This window comes from Sorex araneus, chromosome 5 (assembly GCF_027595985.1).
Source record: "Sorex araneus isolate mSorAra2 chromosome 5, mSorAra2.pri, whole genome shotgun sequence".
In the NCBI taxonomy this organism is placed as follows: domain Eukaryota; kingdom Metazoa; phylum Chordata; class Mammalia; order Eulipotyphla; family Soricidae; genus Sorex; species Sorex araneus.
Window position 1 is genome coordinate 37,713,165 of NC_073306.1, and position 24,090 is coordinate 37,737,254.

General features: G+C 46.1%; 1 protein-coding gene across 1 annotated transcript in view; it reads left to right on the top strand.

Moving 5' to 3' along the window:
- Positions 1–142: 142 nt before the first annotated feature.
- Positions 143–24,090, top strand: part of RHBDL2 (rhomboid like 2) — a 45,786-nt gene continuing 21,838 nt past the window's right edge. Inside the window, exons 1-3 of the mRNA XM_004614229.2 lie at positions 143–309; positions 17,389–17,646; positions 18,868–19,016. Of these exons, the coding sequence (XP_004614286.2) occupies positions 17,389–17,646; positions 18,868–19,016 (407 nt within the window). The 5' untranslated portion in view covers positions 143–309. The remainder of the gene's footprint in view (positions 310–17,388; positions 17,647–18,867; positions 19,017–24,090) is intronic.

Genomic DNA, 24,090 nt, shown 5'->3' on the forward strand with positions numbered 1-24,090 from the left:
GGCGGCCCCCTGGCTCCGACCCAGGCGGGCGGAGCGCGCCGACTCATTCATCCCGGGCCAGCCCCGAGCGCTCGCCGAGCTGGCTGGCCCGGCCCCGGCCGCTCCGCAGGGCAGGGCAGGGCGGGGAGTTCCCGGCCGCGTCCCCGAGCGCGCGGGCTGGACGCCGCGGGACGGTTCGAGTTCGGGAGCCCCCGGGAGCGCAGCGTCGGCGCGAGCCGCAGGGCGCGGAGGCAGCCGCTGGGCCACGGCGTCGGGGAGCGCGCGAGTAACCGCTAATAGCGTCGGAGCAGCCTGGGCCTGGACCCTCGAGTAAGCGAGGGCGGGAGCGGGGGACAGGGGGCGTGAGGACAGGGAGCGCGCGGGGAGGCACAAGGAGGGGTGGCGGGACCCGCGGGGGCGAGGCCCCGGGAGGGTGCGGGGGGAAGGAGGCGGAGCGGCCGGTGCTCCCGGTTCACCTCCCTTCCGGAGTGCCCTGCGGAGGGGGCGGTTGGGATGCGGAGACTTTCATCTTAAAAGCTGGCAACAAGTTGGGCCCGGACTCCAGGGGCTGCTCTGCCTTTCCCCCAGAGACGTGGCGGCGAGGCCTTTCCCTTTTTCTGCTCTGCCCTGGTCGGCCACTCACCCTCTCCCCTGTTTTCTTCCACTTCTGCGCCAACCCCAGAGTCCTAGGACTCCCGGGTGCCCGCCCTCCTGTCATGGGCACCCCCCCCCCCCATCCTCACCTCCCACTCCTCCCCAGCCAGGCCCTCTGCACAGGGCTCTTGTTTCCTCCTTCCTGTTCTGGGAACTGAGCGGCCTCCTTCATTGATTCCTTCCTGGGTATTGTTCATCGCTGTTTGACACCTCGTGGGTTCTCGAGGGAAAGGCAGGCACCGTTTGTTCTAGCTGGGGATAAGAAGACCGAGTTTCTCTCCCCCCCATTCAATGATGGTCTGTTGGCTGGTGGGCGGCCTGGCATTGTAAGGAGTTATTTTGGGGTTATAAAGACTGTTCACCTCTCCTTTCACATCCTATTTCCTCTCCTGCAAATGGAACTGTGTAGACGGCAGGAGCTGAGACCAGCTTGGCACCAAATGGGGTGCCAGGAAACATCCTAAGTTTCCGTAAACGTCTGGCTCCTCCCCTTCTATGCTTCCCTCCTGCTATATCGGTCTGTGGGTCCCAGCACCCACTCCCCTTCTGTACTAAAGATAAAAAAAAAAAAAGCTTCTGGCTAGCGAGGGAAGGCTGCTGGTTTGAAGGCTGGAACCCAGGATTGTAGGGAGCCGGCCAGAGCAGGCCATCCTGCTGGGCTTCTGAACAGGAACTCACTCGAGGCCAGAAGGGTGCCAATCAATGCCTAAAAATCAACAGACCTGGCCTCAGGGTACAGGCCTTCTTTCATATTAGTCATATGTCTGTTATATTATTCTTTTTGTTTTGTTTTGTTTGGGGGTCACACCCTACAGAGCTCTGGGCTTACTCCTGACTCTGAGCTCAGGAATAGATTTCTGCTCATAGGACTCAGGGGACCATATGGGATGCTGGGAATCCAACCTGGGTTGGCTTTGTGCAAGACAAACACCCTACTTCCTGTACTATCGCTTTGGCCCTTGTTATTTTATTCTTGTCCCCATTTTACAGACTGTGTGGGGAAATGAAACAGGCTAAGAAATTTTCCTTAGTATAATTAATAAGCAATGGTTTCAGAATTTAAATCTAGGCCAGTCTCTAGACTCTAGAATCCATGCTCATTGTTCAACTCCTTGCCTTCTTCCAAGTTTTTCTATATCAGAAAAGATAAAAGGGCATCGTCATTTTCCCAACTGCTGGGACATGATTTCTCCCTTCCTGTCCTGCTTCTGCTCTGGGCTGTGGGCTGCTTGTTTGTTCTCTCTCCCCACCTCACCTCTCCCTCCCTCCCTCTCCCAGTGGTGCTCAGGGCTTACTCCTAGCTTGGTGCTCAGGGATTTCTCCCGGCAGTGCTTGAGGGGACCATATGGGATGCTGAGAATTGAACTCAGTTGACTGTGTGCAAAAAATAGTGCCCTACTTGTTGTCCTATTGCTCTGGCCCCAAGGGCTGCTTTCTTTAAGTAGGGAGGAACATATGTATTCCCTGATTTATTAGTCTATTTATCCTGTCATACATCATCCATATCCAATCAAGGGTTCTGTGGGTCCCCATTGGGATCACATATATTGGGTTACAATTGTATGACAAACGCCTTTATGTCCTTGATACATAAATGTTCAGTGAAACCTTTGTGAGTAAATGAGTGCAGCAAATAATTATAGATGCATCCAGCAGGCCCTAGGGATTCAGAGAAATAAAACAGAAATACAATCTTGCAGCTTTGTGGAGTAGACAGTGAAAATACAAAGAAGACAGTGGTACTCTGAACAGGTGCAGAGGTTGCTGAGGAATCTAAGAGGGATGTGTTTTATCCTAATATATCTGTGTTTTTTTCCATGATATTCTCAGTGTCTACCCCTCCGCCCTACCCTCCTACTGGGATTGAACCCAGGGTTCCACACATATAAGGCAAACTCTCTACCACAGAGCTACATGATTTATAATACTCTAAAAGGTAGGGTTTAATGCATAACACCATTCTCTCTCCCAGAATGTCCCCTTCTTTCCACCATTGTCCCAGAGCCCCCTCCAATCCAAATCCCCCACATTCCCTCTCCATAGTAAGTTTCCTACCATGACAAATTCTCAGTTTGGGGCATTTTTTCCCCTAAACATTAGCACAGCCGGTAGGGCATTTGTCTTGCATGTGGCCAACCCTGGTTCGATTCCTCTGTCCCTCTCAGAGAGCCCGGCAAGCTACTGAGAGTATCCTGCCCACACGGCAGAGCCTGGCAAGCTATTCGTGGCGTATTTGATATGCCAAGAACAGTAACAACAAGTCTCACAATGGAGATGTTACTGGTGTCTTCTTGAGCAGATCGATGAACAATGGGATGACAGTGCTACAGTGCTACAGTGCTTTGTTTCTTTATCCGAGAGAGATAATTTAGTGTCTGTCCTTATCCCTTTGACTAACTCCACTCAAATGATACTCTCCAGATTCATCCATATACCAGCAAATTGCATGTTTATACCGTTTCTTATAGCAGAATAGTATTCCATTGTGTGTATGTACCATAGTTTCTTTATCCAGTCATCTGTTCTTGGGCACTTGGCCTGTTTTCAGAATTTGGCAATTGTTAATAGTGCTGCAATGAACATGGGAGTGAAAATTGTCTTTTCTGAATAGACTTTTGGGGCCATTGGGGTAGATGCCCAGATTTGAAATTGTCAGATCAATTCCTAGTTCTGTGAGGAATGTCCACATTGCTTTTCCAAAAAGCTGAACCAGTCAACAGTCCCACCAGCAGTGAATGAGGGTTCCTTTTCCCCCACATTCTCACCAGCATTTGTTTTTCATTCTTTGTGATGACAATCTCACTGGTGTGAAATGATATCTTATTGTTGTTTTGATTTGCATGTCCCTGATGACAATTGATGTAGAGCATTTTTTTTGTATATCTCTTGGTCATTTGTATTTCTTCTTTGAGGAAGTGTCCATCTGTCCTCACCCCATCCCCATATCGATGTATCACTGTCGTCCCTTTGCTCATTGTAACATCTCCATTAGTCCTTGTGGCATTCAGAGTCAGGGGAATGAACCCCATTATTGTTATTGTTTTTGGCATATTGAATACTCCACAGGTAGCTTGTCAGGCTCTGCTGTGGCTTGCCAGAGTCTGCCATGTCATCCCATATACACACATTAAATTATTTTTTATTCCTGGGAACTTCTACCAATACTTTATATATATTAGACATTAACCCTTTATCCAATGAGTGATGGGAAAATATCCAGTTGGCGGGGTGTCTGTTGACTCTAGTTGTTGTATCTTTTGCACTGCAAAAGCTTCTTAGTTTTCTATAGCCCCATTTATTTATCCTCTATTTGTTTGACCCGTGTCATTGAATCATTGAAGATCTCTCTAGCTTGTCATGGAGTAGTCTACCTATGTTTTCCTCAATATAATTTTTTGATTCAGCTTGGTTTTAAATAGATTTTGACTAGACTTTTGTGCATCATGTTAGAAAGGGGTTTGTCTGCCTGATATTTTTGCATGTGATTCACCAGTTATCCCAGCACTGTTTGTTGAAGAGACTTTCCTTTCTCCACTTCATACTTTTTGATACATTTAAGCTTATTCTTTTGCAGAGAAAGTTCCTTACAAGTTTCACAAGGTCACAGAGCTGCTCAGTGGTGAAACCAAGGTTTACACTCCAGCACTATTCTCTAGAATTTACACTGGTGGAAAGGATGGGAAAGACAGTAATAGAAGGTTAACTTGCCTTGCATCCTGCAGACCAAATTAAATTTCCAGGCACAGCATCTGGCTCCCCAAGCATTTCTAGAGCCATTCCTAAATACGGAGTCAGGAATAGCTCCTGAGCACCCCGAAATTCAAAACGAACAAAGAATTTGTGCTTAACTACTAGATTACTTTGCCTTAACCTTAAGTGGTTTAGCTTTTTATCTTTATTATGTAAAATCAGAGTTACAACCTGAGTTGGTTGTCATGGGGATGCAAATGAACTCCTTTGTCAAAATAATAAAATTGAATTAATTAATTTTTGTTTTTTGGCTACACATGGTGCTACTCAGGGGCTACTCCCAGTTCTGTGCTCTGGGTTTGCTCCCAGCGGGGCATGAAGAACTGCATAACGTGGAATAAAACCTGGGTCTCCTGAATGCAGAGTATGCACTTTCACCAGCTGAGCTCTCTCTGGCCCTAGAAATGATTTGAAATGCAGGTGGATGTGCTTACAGACAGAATCATTCAGATTCGGCTGCTGAATTTGACAGTGAGGATTCCAATCGACAGTGACTCAGACAACTGGGTTCTGTGGTGGATGTTTTCCATAAGTGGAACCAGCTAACACTGTAGTTCCAAGTTTGGGGTAAAAATATAGCTAAAACAGGTCTCTAACGAAGCCTATGCTGGAAAATTCCATCTTGGAACTGATTTTAACGTGTGACAGTCTTAGTGATTAACTTATTTTTTCGTTTTGTTTTGGTTTTGGGCCACACCCAGCGAGGCTCAGGGGTTACTTCTGGCTCTGCAGTCAGGAATCACTAGTGGTGCTTAGGGATCTCATGAGGTGTGTGGGATCAAACCCAGGTCAGCTGCGTGCAAGGCAAGCTCCCTACCCATGGTACTATTGCTCAGGCTTCTTTAAAATGTTGAAAAGCAAAAAGAAAAAATGTGTTGTGGAGCCAGAGAGATAGTACTGGTATTAAGGCACTGGCCTTGTGAAGTGGCCTTTCTTTTCTTTTCTTTTCTTTTCTTTTCTTTTCTTTTCTTTTCTTTTCTTTTCTTTTCTTTTCTTTTCTTTTTTCTTTTCTTTTCTTTTCTCTTCTTTCCTTTCCTTTTCTTTTCTCTCCTTTTCTCTTTTCTTCCTTCCTTCCTTCCTTCCTTCCTTCCTTCCTTCCCTCCTTCCTTCCCTCCTTTCTTTCTTTCTTTCTTTCTTTCTTTCTTTCTTTCTTTCTTTCTTTCTTTCTTTCTTTCTTTCTTTCTTTCTTTCTTTCTTTCTTTCTTTCTTTCTTTCTTTCTTTCTTTCTTTCTCTCTTTCCTGGCACTACTCAGGGCTTACTTCTAACTCTGCACTCAGGAATCACTCCTGGAGGTGCTCAAGGGACCACAGGGGATGCTGGGGATTGAACCCATGGGCCAGCCATGTACAACGCAAATGCAAACACCTACCCACTATACTATTGCTCTGGCCCCTAAGAAGAAGGATTTTCTGACTAATATGATTTTGATGCTTTATTACTTCAATTTATTCCTGCCTTCTGGCTTCACTCATTGAATGTTTATTCAGCAAGCACTTGCACCTATAGGTGGGGTAAAGAATAAATTTAGCTTACCTTTCTGGAGCTTACAGTCTAGTAGGAAATGCAGAAACAAGTGAAGGGACATATTTGGGTAATGATGAGTCTGGAAGCAGAGCCCAGGACTGTGCTTGAACAGGTAGGATGTGTGAAGCTGGGCTGACTTCAGAGAAGGTGGGCGTCATTGTTCTGAACGAGCTGCCCTTGGAGCTCCTGTTGGGGTGTTTGCTGAGGCTTGGAGAGCAGAGGAGAAAGAGATGGAAGGCCTTGGGACAGTCAAGCCCCTGGGGCAGTGTACAGAAGAATCCCCTGGGTGGGGCCTGGAGTTGGCTCCTGCGTTGGCGTGAGGTCATAAGTTTGATCCCTAACACTACCCACATGCTGAGTGCAGGGCTGGTAGCACTGTTGTTTGGAATCCCTGGGGCTGCAACCAGGCTGTGCCAGTACCAGAACTGACGTGTGCAACCCTCAGCAAGCACTGCAGCTATTTGCTGAGGGCCTCAACCAACTGTGTGACCCTGATCATTGCAGCAACAGAAGCAGCAGCAGCAGCAGCAGCAGCAGCAGCAGCAGCAGTAGCAGCAGCAGAATCCCCTAGGGAGCAGTTCAGTAGGTATGCAGATTCCCCGGTATACCTGAAAACAAATCTCTCTACAAGGAGTGCTGAGTCTTGACTGCACATGCAAAATACCATTTCCAGGGGCATCAGAGATAGTACAGGGGGCTAAGGGGCTTGCCTTACAAATGTAGCTGGCCCTGGTTTGAGCCCCAGACTTCATATTGTTCCCCTAAACTCTGCTAGGAGTGACCCTTGAGCACAGAGCCCTGAGTAGCCCCTGAGCATCACCAGGTATAGCCCAACCCCCACCCCTCCAAAAAATAAAATCCAAAACTGCCCCTCACAAAGTAACCCTGCCAATTATAGCTGCTCACTATCAATTTAAGAAACATTGTAGCTGAGTAGTGAAAGAAAAATATCTAATGAAGTTACTTACAAAGATACTTTCATTAGATAGCTACAAATATCTTATGAAGGCAGTGATTGTTTTCCTTCCACAGCCTGAAGCCTGTTCTGAGACTTGCAAACAAACAGTGCCTGCTCTTGAATGAAGGCGTGTCAAGGGTTTTCCTCTAGCCTGGTGTTCTGGTGTTCTAGGTCTGTACACTCAATGAAGTAGTGTCTGTCTCTGGGAATCTTCCAGATTGTATGTCTTAGAGAGCTTTAATGGCGTTGAAAGCCCAACCACCCACTCAACAACCCCTGATGTGTTGGGGATGGCTGAGATACAGGATGAAGGTCTTATGCCCCTACCTCCATGAGTATCTTTACTATTGCTGCTCCTCTTCCAACAGTGCGCAAAAGTTTCTGAAATAGCTCTGTGGGGAGGTGTAGTGGCGTAGTGGGGAGGACTCAGGATCTAGCTCAGAAAAATGGGACTGGGCTGTGGCTTTGCTGTGCCTGGGTGTCTAATCCCAGGTGCTGTTCTTTCCCTTCATCATGCACGTCTATAAAATGGAAGTGAGAATGACATCTTGATTATCAGGGCAGCTGGAGGGTCTGTCATAATATGTCAATGAAAGTGGCCCCATAGATTGCAAGGGGAGGACTCGTGATGGCCTTTGAAGGGGGAGCCATGAAGCAGTTCTGCTGAGAGGCCCTACCTGTGAGGAGTCCCTTTCCCGCCATCCCCCTTCTCAACCACCGTGGAAAGCAACGTCTGGCAGTGCTTAGGGATTACTCCTGGCTTTGTGCTCAAGGATCACTCCTGGCAGGGCTCAGGGGACCACATGATGTTCCAAGGGTTGAACCCAATTTGGCCGTGTGCAAGGCAAGCACCCCACTCGCTGTCCTATGGCTCCTGTCCGTGGAAAGCAGCTTTTGTTTTGTTTTCTGTTTGAGGGCCACACCTGGCAGTGCTCAGGGTTTAACCCCTGGCTCTGTGATCAGGGGTCAGTCTTGGTGGTGCTCAGGGGACCATATGCCGTGCCAGGGATGAGAGCATGGTGGCCGTACTAGCTCTCTTGGAAGGCTGCTTATAACATGGTGTGAACATTCAGCAAGTCAGAAAGCAGAGTCGCCTGCCCTCATTGCCCTCCCAACAAAGAGTAAGCCTGCTCTGCTTTAGAAAGAAGTAAAACCTTGGTGGAGGCTTTCTTTTTTTTTTTTCTTTTCTTTTTTTGGGGGTGGGGGTGGGGGAGGGTTCTTTTAAAATCTGTTGCCTATTCCAGTGTATCCTCAGAGATGGAGCAAAAAAGTAAACAATCATGGCCACAAACCCATAATATTGAAAGCTGGTTTTCAATTTCTGTAGCTAAAAAAGGAGTCTTGCTGGCTAAAACCCCAGAGAGACGGCTGCAGACTCTGGAATGACTGTGACGATGGTTTGCAGGGGGATGAAGGACGCTGTTAATCGTTGCGGTGCAGAAGCCCAATCTGTGGCTTCTCTAATTAGCCCAGTTGCCAAGAAACACCACCGAAAGCCTGCCCACCAGCTGAGCTGGGCAGCAGTCGGGCACGCCCGCCCAGCCTGCTGTCGCCCAGCCTCCTGGATGCTCAGACCACATCTAGGCTAAACTTTGCCTCAGAGGCCTGACTGCCTTGTCCCCGTGAATAGGTAAGACTAGCTATTAAAAGAAAAAAAAAAGAAACAAACCACAGATGTTTAAAATCTGCTTGTTTGAATAAAGCTAGAAACATCGAGAATGACCAGGAAGTTTTTTTCTTTTTTGGCCTTTTGGATATCGCACAGCAATGCACGGGGGTTACTCCTGGCTCTGCACTCAGAAATTATCTCTGGCAGTACTCAGGGGACCATATGGGATGCCGGGAAATCGAGCCTGGGTCGGCCTCGTGCAAGGCAAATGCCCTACCCGCTGTGCTATTGCTCCAACCCTGACCAAGAGTTTCTTTGGAGGAGGCGCTGTCCTCTGGAGGGTGGCCTAGAATAAGGGAAAGGGTCTGATCCAGTCAGGGCCTGATCCAGTCCTTCAGGTTCCCAGTCCTTCAGGTTCTCAGAGGCAAATCTCTTTTCCTTGCCTGGATGCCTGTGTTCTTGCTGACTTGCTGTGACATGGTGGGGAGTAAGGGATGGGTTGGTGGGGGACAATGCTCCCAGTCTCATTCTTAGGGTCAGTGACTTGTCACTTCTAGTGCTCCCATCTGGGGACTCCCAGGGTATAGTAGGGGTCCACTTAGAAGGAGAGAAGAGGGAGAAAAGATAACAAGCAGAAGAACAAGATGAAAATAGGCTTCTGTGCAGAAACCAGCAGGACTCCAGGTCTCTGCAGGCCAAGATCAGAGACTGTACTCCTCTCCCAGCCTGCCTCTCTTTGGTTAATGGTCTTGAGCAAGTTATTTTGGAAGCCCAAGTTTATCGCTTCCTTCTTTCATTTTTATTTTACTTTAATTTTTTTGCTAGAGGTGGAGAAGGAGCAGGGAGAATCTCCCAAGTAGTGTTCAGGGGGTCTGGGGGGCACCCCTAGAGATACTTGGCTTAGTACTGCTCTAGTTCAGTAGTGCTAGGAGCCACCAGGCCACTCAGAGGTGCTCAAGGAGCCAGTTATGCTGCTAGGCCAGAAACTGAGCCCAGGGCCACAGAGCTGGGCAGAAACTGATCTCCCAGGCCCATCCCTGACTTCTCTCTCTCTCTCTCTCTCTCTCTCTCTCTCTCTCTCTCTCTCTCTCACTCTCTCTCTCCCTCCTCTCTCCTCTCCTTCCTTCCTTCCTTCCTTCCTTCCTTCCTTCCTTCCTTCCTTCCTTCCTTCCTTCCTTCCTTCCTTCCTTCCTTCCTTCCATCCTTCCTTCCTTCCTTCCTTCCTTCCATCCTTCCTTCCTTTTTGGGGGGTGGGTTAGGCCATTGATGTTCAGGGGCTATTCCATCAGGGAACCGTGTGGGAGCAGGGAAAGAACCATGGTTGACCACATGCAAGTCAAGTGTCTAACCCTCTGTACTCTCCTCTAGCCCCCTGAGTTTTCTTATTTATAAAATGTGGATCTCAGGGGGTATGGTGCCACCAGCAGGTCAACCTGTACCTGTGGGGCGAGTGCATCAGCAGCCTGATGATGCCTTCAGACTTCCAGATACCCCAAAATTGCTGCTGTGCCTTTGGCCAGACCCCAACAACTTGGGGACAAGTTTACCAAGAAATTAAACGGTCAAAAGTTAGGTATGTAGGAGACACACCCACAAACCACCTCCAACTCAGCTATATAAGCTCATTTATTGGCCTTATTTCAGAGACCAATAAATCTCAAAAGAGATCAAAAGATGCAGTTAGGGCCTGTAGCACAGAGGTAGGTGGGAACACATGACTGAGAGCTCCAGGCCCACTTGGATTGGGACTGGGCCTCCTCCCCCCAGGTCCCCAGTTTGCCAGCAGCTTGGCAGTCACTTCCGCAAACTGCCCCCGGTGCCATGTAATCTCATCAATGGCCAAGACCCAGGGATATAAACTAAAACTCCTGAAAGAGAGTGCCACAGAATGTCCAGGCTGTCTTCATTCGGGCACCCCAGAGGGGGGCAGGTGAGAGCCCTCCCTGCCCCAAGGGACCCAGCTCCAGCAGCCAAAAACCTTCACGACCCAACTGCCGCCACGCTCAAGGCCACTCCCCACATGCTCAGGCCGAACCTCACGCATGCGTGAAGTCCTATGGAACCCAAGTAATGCGAAACTTTGTGACCCTGGACTCTGCGCTCAACGGGACCAGGAGCAGAGATCCTTTGCCTGCTTCCCCTGGTCCCCGGCGACCCAGGGGTCTTGCCCATAAGTCACCTCCTGCCTCCTGCCTGTGCCAGATAATCTTGCCATCGGCCACCGTCCAGATCACATGGCTGCTTTTCCCGAAAGGGAGCATAACATGAGGCCCCATAACCATGCTGCTGGTCTCCGTGCAAGGCTGTTTCATACAGGGCACCCCAGAGGGGGTAGGTGAGAACCCTCCCAGCCCCAAGGGACCCAGCTCTGGCAGCCAAAAACCTCCACAATCCAACTGCCGCATGCTCAAGGCTGCTCTCCATGCTCTGGGCTGAGCCTCACATATGAGTAAACATATTCCTGGACACGTCATAAAACACTCCCTACCCATTCCCCATATTTACCACACCACATTTGATGGGGTTCAGATAGTAGGCAACAAATCATAGAGGGAAAATATATATGCATGTATACATATTTTCAGATATATCTACTAAAGCTCACATCACCCAAACTTTAACAACATGTTAGTGATATCCTATAGAATGTCTTAATGGCTCCTGCCAAAATAGAACAATCTTCGCACTGTTTCTTATATGAACACTTTTTTGTAAGCATGTTCAGCAATTCTTCATAACAGACAATACAAAATATATTGTTTCGGTTGTGTTTTGGGACAGGGATTGGGAAGTGGGATGGAAACTTCCCGAATTTGGTGGTGGAAAGGTGTAGTGGTGGTGGTATTGGTGTTTGAATATTGAATGTAATCAAACATTGTGAACCAACTTAAAATTTAAAAAATTTAAAAAAAGTAATGTAGAGTTCATGCCAAATTCAATCAGCTTGATCGATGGCTGAATAAATAGCAGTGCTCCTACATTATATTAAAAAAATGTGGATCTCATTATCCTCCTAAAAGAGGCTGTTAGGAAAATAACGAGGATGCTCAGAGATGGTTTAGCATAGAGCTGGTAACTGCTCTCTGGTATGGAAACTCATTGTTTCATTTGATTCTTACAATAGCTCTGTAAGATACTAAGCAGAGGACTGGGCTCTATCTGCAGCTAAGGTAACTGTGATCCAATTTGAGTGAAATTGGTGCAGGTGCTGGGAACAGAACTGGGTCATCTTGGGGTTAAGCACAAGGAACACTTCTCAAAGCTGGTTCCAGGCACTTTCACAACATTCATGGCAAGGAGGCTCCATGATGCTCTGTTCTCATAGCTCAGGAATAGCAGAATAATAATTTTCTCCCTCTTTCTGTGGTGTGTGTGCGTGCGTGCGTGCGTGCGCGCATGCCTGCATATATGCATATGTAGGGAAGGATGTTGGGAAGTGCTTTCCAACATAATACTGTCATGTAAGAGTCTTAGTTCATGTGTCAATGGAATTCCTCCCACCTTCTCTTCTTCCTTCCTAACATATGATTTTATTTTATTTATTTACTTTTTTGTTTGGTGGTCACTCGTTGATGGTGCTCTGTGCTTACTCCCAGCTTGAGACTTGAGGATTGCTCCCAGCAGTGTTTGGGGGATAAGCTTTGCTTAGGACCAAACTCTGGCCTCCCGTGAGCAAGGCGGAGCTCATGCTTTTCCCTGCTGAATGAACTGTCCCCTGTTGAACTACTCTCCAGGCCCAACTCTATTATTTTCAAATATTTTAAATTTTGGAATGATTTTCGATTTTCAGAAAAGTTGAAGAGACTGTTTACTCTTCACTCTGGTCTAAGTTTTTTCTAAACATGTCTGTGGCCAGAAACTTTCTGGGCCTAAGGATTACAGCAGTGAAACTGTCTCTGTCTTCTACTATAAGGTTACAGAGTGGGGACAGAGTGGCCTGGGAGACCCTTAGGCAGTGGTCCTCCAGGTACCACGGCCTGCCCCTTAGCAGTGCCTGTTCAGAGATCTGCCCAATGGATCCAGTTCAGTTCTTTGGGGCGGGCAGAAGGGGTGGGTGGGGGGTCCAGGAGCCTGCACGACAAGTACATGTTGAAAAATGAGCACTGGAGGGGATTCTGATGTGGAGCCACTTTGGGAAAATGCTGCTCCACTGCAGACTGGTCACCAAGCAGGTGAGAAAATGGTGCTTCAACAGCGGGTAAGGCGTTTGCCTTGCACGCGGCCGACCCGGGTTCGATCCCCGGCATCCCATATGGTCCCCCAAGCACCACCAGGAATAATTCCTGAGTGCAAAGCCAGGAGTAACCCCTGAGCATCGCTGGGTGTGACCCAAAAAAGGCAAAAAAGAAAAGAAAAGAAAAGAAAATGGTGCTTCAGCACCAGAAGGTGTTTGTTCCAGGTCTCGTAGTCTGGAGGTGGCAGTCTAGACCCCCAAAGAACCCTCCTGGTTCTGTGCTCTCTTTGAGCTGTGTTTCCCAAATGTGGAAAAAGAGTCAAATTTCACTCATATGAAACCCCAGAGAGGGCTTAAAAGAGTTTCTTGGCTATTAAGGTGTCTTAGGTTCTTGGCCGTAAGAGACAGAAGCAGATTCTGATATATTAAATCAGTAAATGACTTTCATGAAAAGGGCTTTGGGGAGTGAAAAAATAAAACTGTTTCTCTACTACAACAGACACTTCTGGCATCTGGTGTGTGGGTTTTCTCTAACAGTTCCATGCAGGGGCTCAGTCCCACAGAGCTCTCCACTTCAGACATCAGCTACGAAGCTGGACATTCAGTACTTCTGACTGGTTGACTATAAACTGGAGTGTCCTAGGACTGGGGACATAGCTCAGAAATCAGAAGTGCATGCCTTGCATGCGTGAGAACCTGAGTTCAGTCCCCAACACTGAATGGGACCCTTAAGCATCACCTAGTATGTAGCCCTGTGTACAAATAAACACAGAGGAATGGGAGCACTGTGATGGGAGTAACCCAAATAAACCTAAACTCCCTGTGGCAAGGCAGAAAAGACAAATTAATGTTATCCTACAGCCTTGGACACCATTAGAATGACACTGGTGCCTCCCCCTGTCCCCCACCCCCTGGCCTCAGAACTGCTGGGTCTAAACAGTTCTGCATGGCCAGGTCCAAGTATAGAATCTCCCCAACTGGCCAAGTATAACCAGTAATAGCCCCTAGACTCCCTGGGCACTGCTGCCGAGTCTCCTCAAATTGCTGCTGGTGGGGTGGCCGCATGACCCGTCTGCAAGTTTAGTAATTTGTGAAAATGACTCACAGCACTAAGGAGAGTGCTTTACTATTGCCAGTTTGTTGTAAAGGATACAGCTCAGGATAGCCAAATGGAAAAACATGCATTTGATAAGGTATGTGAGAAGAAATCTCTCTCTCTCTCTCTCTTTTTTTTTTTGCTTTTGGATTACACCCGGTGTAACCAGTAGTTACTCCTGGCCCTGCACTCAAGAATTACTCCTGGCGGTGCTTGGGGAAACCATATGGGATTCAGGGAATTGAACCCAGGTTGGCCATGTGCAAGGCCTCCCCACTGTACTATAACTCCAACCCTGAAACCTCTCTTTTTCAACAGAAATCTAGGGGCATTCTCACTGTCTACTCCAACTGGCAGAATGGGAATATTTGTGACTGGAGTGATAGCATAGTTGGTAAGGCGTTTGCCTTGCATGCGGCCAACCCGGGTTTGATTCCCAGCATCCCATATGTCCCCCGAGCACCACCAGGAGTAATTCCTGAGTGCATGAGCCAGGAGTAACCCCTGTGCATTGCTGGGTGTGACCCAGAAGAATGGGAATACTCACAGCAGGATGATGCAGTTTTGATGCCTGAGTACGCATGTGTGGTAGCTCGAAAGTAGATTTGTTCCTGAGCTTGTGGGTTCTTGAGAATTGTATGAAAGGTTTGCATACAGAACTCAGATGTTTAAGAAGTCTTTTATTGGACAGTATAAGTCGATGGGTCTGGGTGCCTCCCCAGTATCCAGGCCTCTCCATTTACCATCTATGACGTTCTCTCTTCCACCTCCACAATATCATGTATGATCTGTGTGATTTGATTTGATGTGGGGAGGGGTGTGGTAGGTGTTTTGGGATTCTAGTCCAGGTCCAGTTCAGGGCTTCAGAGATGAAGTGGTTGTAAACCACAGCTTTATTGCACCTGATACCCAGAACCCAGAGGCTCTGTAGGCCATATCCATGCAAGAACACGCACATCCGTGCACAACCATGGGATCTTAGATCAGATTTGCTTTGTGAAGCCCTAGGGAGGAACACCTTGAGCCCAGGAGAAGATTTTAGCCCTTTGTCAGAAAAAACAACTGATTGTTTGAAACAAATAAGCAAACAGACTTGAAACTTGTACAAGTTTCAGGCTGAAATGGGTCTGCACCAACCATTTTTGCAATATAGTTTCGTGTACTTGTTCAGATTTATTATCTAAGGGCTGGATTTCTAGGAGTAGGGTGGTTCTGTGGGGGGGGAGGGCAGATGTGTTTTATATTCTATAGATGGGTAATTATCTAATTGCCTTCTTTAAAAATTGCATCAGCGGCCTCATGGATTTCCTCATAGCCTGCTCAGGATGGATCAGTCTGTTTCATTGGTGCCCATCTGATCAGTAATGTTTCCCAGGGGGTGGTTGTCCTCAGAAATTGAGGTGTGGGAGCAGAAGAGACACGGAAGTGGGAGGAACAGGGAGGGGCAGACCAGAAGAAGCACCTCTGAGCACCAAGCAGGACATGAGAGGAAAGAGGAACTGGAGAGACCCCTGTCCTCTGGGAGCAGGGCCCAGGGGCAGGTGCCAGGGGCAGTCAGAATGGAGAGAGCAGAGGGGATTAAACAGAAATGCCCCAACCACATGCCGGCAGCATGTCTGTTGCAGGAACATGCCTTCAGTTGCTGGAACACGGCAGGTCCCGTGATGCTGCTCGCCCAGGAAGAAGCAGGCACATGATTCTCAGCAACACTGAGCAGTCACAGGAACTGTCTCACTGAGACCTTGGAAACTGGGGCCAGATGTTGTACAGTTTCTGAAAATTTTGAAATCTGGAGAAGAGAGAAAAATTGGGGGGAAATGTAACTCATTTCTTGCTAGCTCCTTTTAGAGCTGTAAATTTGTATTGCCAACAACATGGAATTTTATTTCCTCATAAAATGACCTTATGTATTATTTAAATTTATAATAGAGCTTATGAATATTGGTCATTCCTAATTGAACTAATTCTGTTTTTGTTTTGGGGCCACACCTGGCGGTGCTCAGTGGCTACGCCCAGCTCAGTGCTTGGAAGCCACTCCTGGCTCTGTGTTTTGGAGGGTGGGTGGTCAACCCTCGGGGACCACGTGATGTCAGGGATTAAACTCGGCACCCTCATGCAAAGCATAAGCTTAGCCCATTGAGCTATTTGATTTGAATTAAAATTTTAATGCTTTAATATGTCTGATCCTAAATGTGGTGTCCTGCCAATTTATGAAGTGACAAAACCTATAAAATTATGACTATTCAGGGGGAAACAGGTGAAATAGATATAACTAAGAACTTAATGTCTGACTCTGGGAGATTGGCTGAGTGGGAGGGAGGAAGCTGTAGGGGAGGGAAAAAATCTTTATTTTTGTTTATTGTTGAATTATACTCAGAGGTGCTCTGGAGCTTGGTACTTGGGGGTCACTCCTTTGTGCTCCAGGGATTGGACCCAGGATTCCCATATGCAAAGCATGTAGGCCAAGCCTACGGTATGATCTCCCCAGCCCAGAAGCCTTTCTGGGGGAAAATTTTTCTGGGGAAAAGAACAAAAGGGGAATTCTCTTCTTCTCTACAGTCAATGAGAAGTAGCACTCTAGCCCTTTGAGCTTGTGGGTCCCCCTCTGGAGTGCTTATGGGGACTTCATTCAGAGGCACAGTGACTAGCTCACTGGCCATTAGCAGTTCACAAGCACCCATTCATCCTACCTCCTAGTCCCACTAGTAACATAATGAGAAACACCTTTATTATTCTCTACAGTTAGGAAACAGCAAAACTTTTGAAAGCTGTGAGCCAGAAACTTTGGATGAGAACTGAAAACAAAGGATATATATATGTGTGTATATATAGGATATATATACATAAATATGTAATTAGTATATATATATACTAATTACAGTGATCAATGAGGTTGTACCTGGAGAATCTACCAGGAATGGCCCCCTCAAGGGTACTACAGAATGGGGCTGCAGTGGTAATTTTGCAAAGACAAAGATAATTTTTTTTCTTTTTAGGTCACACCTGGCGATGCACAAGGGTTACTCCTGGATCTGCACTCAGGAATTACTCCTGGCGGTGCTCAGGGGACCATATGGCATGCTAGGAATCAAACCTGGGTTGGCCATGTGCAAGGCAAATGCCCTATCCACTGTGCTATTGCTCCAGCCCCAGACAGAGATAATTTAAAAAGAGAACATGTAGACTTGAATCTTTTGTGCGTGGTGGTGAGAAGCGCAATTCTTAAAATCCATAAGTGGGTCTTTAAGACCTTCTTTCCTGCTTTGTTGGAGAGGTCCCGAGCATCAGTAGAGCTGCAAGTCTCTAGCACAGTGCCTGGTACACCATAGATGTTCAATAAATATTAAGGGGTATGCTAGGGAGTGTGGTCATTTCAGGCTTCCATCTGTTCCCCCCCCACCCCCGTGGTGGCTGAAAACCCTCTCTGTCATTTGGGAAGAGACCCTAGTACTATGGCACAATTAGACTCTAACGAAGAGGACTGGATATGAAGATTAGTGGCATACCAAGTCATTCGCTGCCCTCTATTAGTTCACATTAAATACCTTGGAAAATGGTGATTGTACCAGAGAGCCCAGGAAATAGCCATGGCTGCCAACTCCAGAGTCATCTGGCTTGCCCTTGACCTTCATGTCCCTTTCAGATGGAGAAAAGAACCAGGACAATGGCAGTTAATTCGGATTTGGAGTTGGAGGAGATGGATTTGGGTATAGGAGAAAGTGCTAAAACAATGATGGACGAAGAGAAACCAGGAACGGAAGGCAAACATCCCATCAAGAAGAAAAAAGTCTATAGGGTTGTCTCAAAATGGATGCTTCCTGAAAGCAAACGAGTGGCATATCTTGAGAGAGCCAACTGCGTGCCACCCCCTTTGTTCATTATTCTCATCAGTATAGTGGAGGTAAGTATGTAGGGTGGTGGGCAAGCAACCCTTTCTGCCTATATACATACCCTGAGCCCCTCTCATTCCCCCTGCCCAAGCTCGCCTTCTCCAGAGCTCCCTTACTGCTTAGCCTGGCAATGCTAGGGCCTCAGGGATTTCTTTTCTTTTTTCTTTCTTTCTTTCTTTCTTTCTTTCTTTCTTTCTTTCTTTCTTTCTTTCTTTCTTTCTTTCTTTCTTTCTTTCTTTCTTTCTTTCTTTCTTTCTTTCTCTCTCTTTCTCTCTTTCTCTCTTTCTTCCTTTCTCTTTATTTCTTTCTCTCTATTTCTTTCTCTCTTTCTCTTTCTTTTTTTTATGACAACACAGGTATTAGGGGTATGGGGGAGCATACCCCAGCAGTGAAATGCCCTTCTTACCTCATCACCTCCTGTCAGGGAGTAGGGAGCCCTACCATGAGATATTTCTGGAGATGTTATCCTTCATCACATGAGGAAGGTCAAACTTTTCAGATTTCTCCACTGGGAAGGTCCCGTTGTCCTCTTTCCCTGCCCTATGCTTTGAAAGTCAGCAGTGACACTATTTTATATTAAGCTGTAAGTGAAAGATCAATTGGGGGAAGATGAGGCCAGTGGATTTCAAGAGGGAAAAGGCTTTAGAAAGAGATTTTTAGGGAAAAAAATGGAAATTTTTTATAGTTTGAGTAACATGGTTACAATATTATAGTTAAAAGTTATGGTTTTGATGTACAAAGTCACTGCACCTTCCCTACCATCGAAGTGCCCAAGACCCTGTCACCTCTAATCAACCACTTCATACCCCCTGTTCCCACTCCCTGTAATGTCAGTTTTTCAGTCCCAGATTAAGGGCTAATCATCGTTTGACACTGTCTATTCCCCTGTGTTTTTTGTTTGTTTTTATACCACAGATAAGTGAGATCATCTGGTTTTGTTCTCCTCACTCTGACTTTCTTCATCTAGCGTGATGCTCTCCAGCTCCATCCACGTTGCAGTGAACTGCCAGCTTCCACCTTCAGAAAGAGTCTTTACAGTTTGGTCTAGGGCTTTCCTTTTCCCAGGAGGAAGTAGGCAATGATGACAGATGCATATGTGTGATAGGAATGTTCATTTCTGTCCTAGAACGTGCCATGGAGTGGCCACTGGAGAGCTAATCATCTGGCACTGATAGGGCCACTCTGATCAGTATTCAAGGTGTGGCTCACCTTCATGACTGTCCCCTTGTCAGCTGGCAGTGTTTGTTTACTATGCTGTGTGGAAGCCCCAGAATCAATGGATCACCTTGGACCTGAGCATCTTGGAGAGTCCCTTCACCTACAACCCTTACAGGAGGCAGGAAGCCTGGAGATTTATCTCATACATGCTGGTACACGCTGGGTAAGATACAGCAGTGAAGTCACTGTTGGTAGAGGTGATGATAAAGAATGGAAACTCTTGGGACCATAGATGTAGCTCAGTGGTAGAGCATTTATTATTATTATTATTATTATTATTTTATTGAATCACAATGAGATACACAGTTACAAAGTTATTCATGATTGGATTTCAGTCTTATAATGTTCCAACACCCATCCCTTCACTACTTCACTGGTGTACATTCCCCACCACCAGTATCCCCAGTTTCCCTCCCGCCTCCTGACCCCCTGCCTGACTGTATGACAGGCACTTTTCTTCTCTCTCTCTCTCTCTCTCTCTCTCTCTCTCTCTCTTTCAGTGATAGAGCACTTGCCTTGATGTAGGAGGGCCTGGGTTTGACCCCAGGTACTGGAGAAAGAAAAAAAGGAATTATAGCACCTCATTTACTTGGTGTTCTATTGTTGCTGAAGAACTTTCATATCCACAGTCTTATCTGATTCTCACAGCAACCTAGGAGGCAGGTGCTACCCAGCTGCTTTATGTCTGAGACTTAGGATATCATCACTGTACCTCGTCATATAGCTCCATTGCAAAAATAGGATTTCAGCTCATTAGTGTTAACTCTAAGTCTGGTGTATTGCATTATAGCTGCCATCATACTGGTCTTTAAATAGATTACTAGTGAGAAGAGACCCAATCGCTACCAAACCTAAAGAATATTTTTCTAGCTGGGTTTTAGTGTGTGTGATACTGAAGATTGAGCCCAGGACCCTGAATACACTCCAGATACATATTCTACTATTGAATCATATCTTGGCCCTCCTCTAATGGTTTAAAGCTGATAAAGATATGAACCTTTAGTCTTCCCTCCCCACTCAACTCTCTTTTTCCCTTCCTTCCTTCCTTCCTTCCTTCCTTCCTTCCTTCCTTCCTTCCTTCCTTCCTTCCTTCCTTCCTTCCTTCCTTCCTTCCTTCCTTCCTTCCTTCCTTCCTTCCTTCCTTCCTTCCTTCCTGCCTTCCTGTCTTCCACATGCCTGGTCTAAATCTTTTCAGCAGTAGGAGATGCGGTGTCTGCTGTTGGTTTTCCTGTTGGTCTCTTACATGCCAATGGTCTGCTTGTTATAGCCTTGCTTAGAATCCTACTTCACCACACCTGCTACTGTGAGCAGCTCCCTGAAGACACCACCTCTATGTTGTACTCCAGGGGGTTTCAGTGGGGCCAACTTTATCTCTGTGACCTGCCCAGTCTGGACCTTAAAGAATGACAAGTTTGACCCATGGCCATTTATGGCAGGACACAGGACTCAGAGATTTCACAAGCCAAGGACAAAATGGCCAATAGTCCAGTTTCTATTGCAATTCCACACTTTGATTTTGATTGAACAGATCTGTCCTGAGAAAATATGGCTTCTGTACTCAAGGCCTTACAACTTACAAAGGAGGGCCTGGGGAGACTGGAGGGCATGCTTTGTATGTGGGAGCACCCTGTTCATGGTCTCTTAAGTTCCACTATGAGGGACCTCTGAGCACCCAGACTGAGAGTAGCTCCTGAGACCTACTGGGTGCTTCCCTAAAACAAAAAATTAATTAAACGAATAAAATTATAAGAAAAAACAATTAGTTAAGTAAAAATGGAAGGTAGTATGACAGTCTAAAATAGTGTCATGATACCTCATCTTCATGCCTCAGTTTCCACAACTGAGGCTTAATTGTACTTACCTCATAAGGTTGCTCAATTAATTGAAATGATGATTATACTCTGTTTTTTATTTTTACTAACAAATTTTATTTTTTGGACTATACCCAACAGTTCTCAGGGGCTTCTCTTGTCTCTGTGCTCTGTGGATTGAACCATGGTTGACTGCATGTAAGACAAGTACCTTAATCCCTGTACTATCTTTCTAGTCCTCTTTAAATGTTTAAGTTGAAATTATATTGCCTTATAGCATTATATAGGTTCAAGTGTGCAGCAGTTGCAAGTCTGCATTGTATAGCATTGTAACCTTCAGTTATACCCTGACAGTCCAATTCTATCCTTTTCCCTTTTGTCCTGATTTGTAAGACTGTGTAGGACTTGTCACTTTATGGGGCTGTAAAAGTAAGGAACACTTTTGGATGCAAGTAATGAAAAAATTTAACAAGGGTTTAAACAGCAAGGAATTAATCTCCCTCCCCCACCGTCAACCCCCAAGGAAGCCCAAAGAGACTTCATCAGTTCAGTGAAGTCAGGACTTTTGGTTCTATGCTGACATTCTGCTTATCCCACACCTGTCTCTCCTGGTTCCAAGTTTGTCCTCACTACACTCAGTGCGGCAGTGGGCTGAGGTTGTACAAGCACTGGGGACATGCATCCCTTTTGCCAAGACTGAAGCTTACTCTTGAATAACATTGTTGCTCATATTCACGTCATCATTGACTGGAAGCATGGCCCTGCGCCCCTATTCAGAGAGGGTGAGAAAGCCAACATCAGTCCTCAGCCTTACTGAAGGAGCCACACCAGGGGCAAAGGAAATGGATACATGATTAACTTCAGTGATTTAAATGGGAAGACGGAGAGAGCAGAATAGCAGTCTCTTCCCAGTAAACTGGATTTAAGCCAGACCTAGAAAGGCGGATAAAATTTGGTTGAAAAAGTTAGAATATCCACTTGGGTCATATCTTTGTGCCACATTTGTGCTTGTGAGCAGCAGAAGAGTGCTCAGGTGATGGCTACCAGTCATCTTGTCCACAAGCTATTCCCAGAGGACTCGGTGAAATGGTTTTCTCTGACTTTGTTCAAATTCACAAGATGTACATTTCTCCAATATCTTTATGTCTGAAGACTCCATGAGGCTAATAGTCCATGAGACTAGTTCTGCTACACTGTACTCTATTAAAAAAAAGTGTGTGTTTTGGGTCACACCCAGCTGTGGTCAGGGCTTATTTCTGGCTTTTTGCTCAGGGATCATTCCCTTTGAGGCGCAGGAGACCATGTGGGGTGCTGGGGATTGAACCTAGGTCAGCTGAGTGCAAGGCAAGTGCATACCTGCTCTACTGTTGCTCTCCTAAGCCCTTCACTGTATCATACTGTACCACTGTCATCCAGTTGCTCATCGATTTGCTCGAGTGTGCACCAGTAATGTCTCCATTGTGAGACTTGTTACTTTTTTTGGCGTATTGAATATGCCATGGGTAGCTTGCCAGGCTCTGCCATGTGGATACTCTCGGTAGCTTGCTGGGCTCTCTGAGAGGGGCAGAGGAATTGAACCTGGGTCAACTGTGTGCAAGGCAAATGCCATACCTGCTGTCCTAAGCCCTTATTTAAAATTTTTAAAAAATTGAATTGCTACGAGATAGACCCTTACAAAGCTGTACATGACATGATTAGGTTCAGTCATAGTGTTCCAACACCCATCCTCAACCAGTGTACATTACCCAGCACCAGTGTCTCCAGTTTCCCTCCCATTACCACCTCCCCACACCCATCACAGCCTGCATCTATGGCAGGTGCTTTCTCTCTTTCTTTCTCTCTCTCTCTCCCCCTCCTTCTTGGACATTTTGGTTTGCAATACAAATACTGAAAGCTTATCAGGTATATCTCTTTTCCTACTTTTAACACTTAGTTCTTGTCCAACGTGATAATTTCCAGCTTTATTGTCATACTGGTCCATTCTCTGTCTTACCTCATCTTACCTCTGCCCTCCACATACTTGTGTTGATTCCAGCCATTGACCACTCCTCCTAGCTCCTGTTTTCCCTGGCCATGTATATTAATCTTCTACTATATCTATATTTTATATGTTACAAAAGAATGTAGTCATTCTGTATCTGTCCCTCTCCTTCTGACTCATTTCACTTGGCATGATATTCTTCATGTCCATCCATTTACAGGCAAATTCTATGACTTCATTTTTCTTAACAGCTGTGTAGTACTCCATCGTGTAGATGTGCTGTAGTTTCTCTATCCATTAGTCTGTTTTAGGCACTCAGGTTGTTTTCAGACTCATACATCTTTAAAGATGGCTTGGAATATGGTAGTTGTGCCCAGATAAGCATGTGACTATATAAAAAAATGTGACTATAAAATGTAATGGTAAGTAATCCACTGGGGAGCTGTGGAGATGATAACTTAAATATGTATAAATCAATTGTAATAGATGGGACATACCCACTTTAGCTATGTTATTGGGTAAGCTTTATTGAGCGGGTGCAATGGTCCATAGATGGTGAGTTTGAGGGCTACCCCTGCCAGGCTCAATGTTCACATGTTCTCCAGCTCTTTGATCTATCTCTCCACCCTGCCCCCAGGTGAACATTTTAAAAAGTTTTCTAGTGTTATACTGGGCATGAAATTTCTCTTGATATTTCTATTTTATTTAATTTTTTCCTGAGATTTCAAGACATCTTGTTTTAAATCTTCTTAAAATTAAACTCAGTACAGGTAAATTAGGATTTTCTCAATACTTTGTAGCCAAAACAAAACAGATACTGGGTCAGGGAGACAGAATTCAGTGGTAATCTGTGTGTCTCACTTTTATGAACTCAGTGTCTCACTGAGTTCAGTCTCTGGAACCATACAGACGGGAAAGGGGCAAAAAAGGAAAGCAGAAAAAGAGAACAAATGTGTGTATGTGTGTGTGTGTGTGTGTGTTTAAACACTTTATATGGTCCCCTGAGCTGTATCAGGGGTGACCTCTGAGCACAGAGCCAGCTCTAAGCATTACTGGATGTGGTCTCCATTCTCACTCTAAGGAAAAAGAAAGAAAAAAGAAACAAAGAAAACAAAAGAATCAGATGCTGAGGCTGGTGTGAGATTGGCAACATCATCCAAAAACCTCATATGTGAAATTCATGTCCAACCTCATTGCTCTGTGTGATGTGGGGTTTTTATAAAGTAAATACATGCCTCAACATACAATTTTATTCAAGCTCCATGTGAGATTTTATTTCTGAAAAAGTTACTTCTAAAAATAGGGGAGAGAGACAGAGAGAGAGAGGGAGAGAGAGAGAGAGAGAGAGAGGGAGGAGAAAAGTGCCTGCCACTTCCCAATACTCCTGGAAGCACTGGCAGCCACGCCCCCCCCCCCCCATGAACCAACTTCAGCACCACCATGTA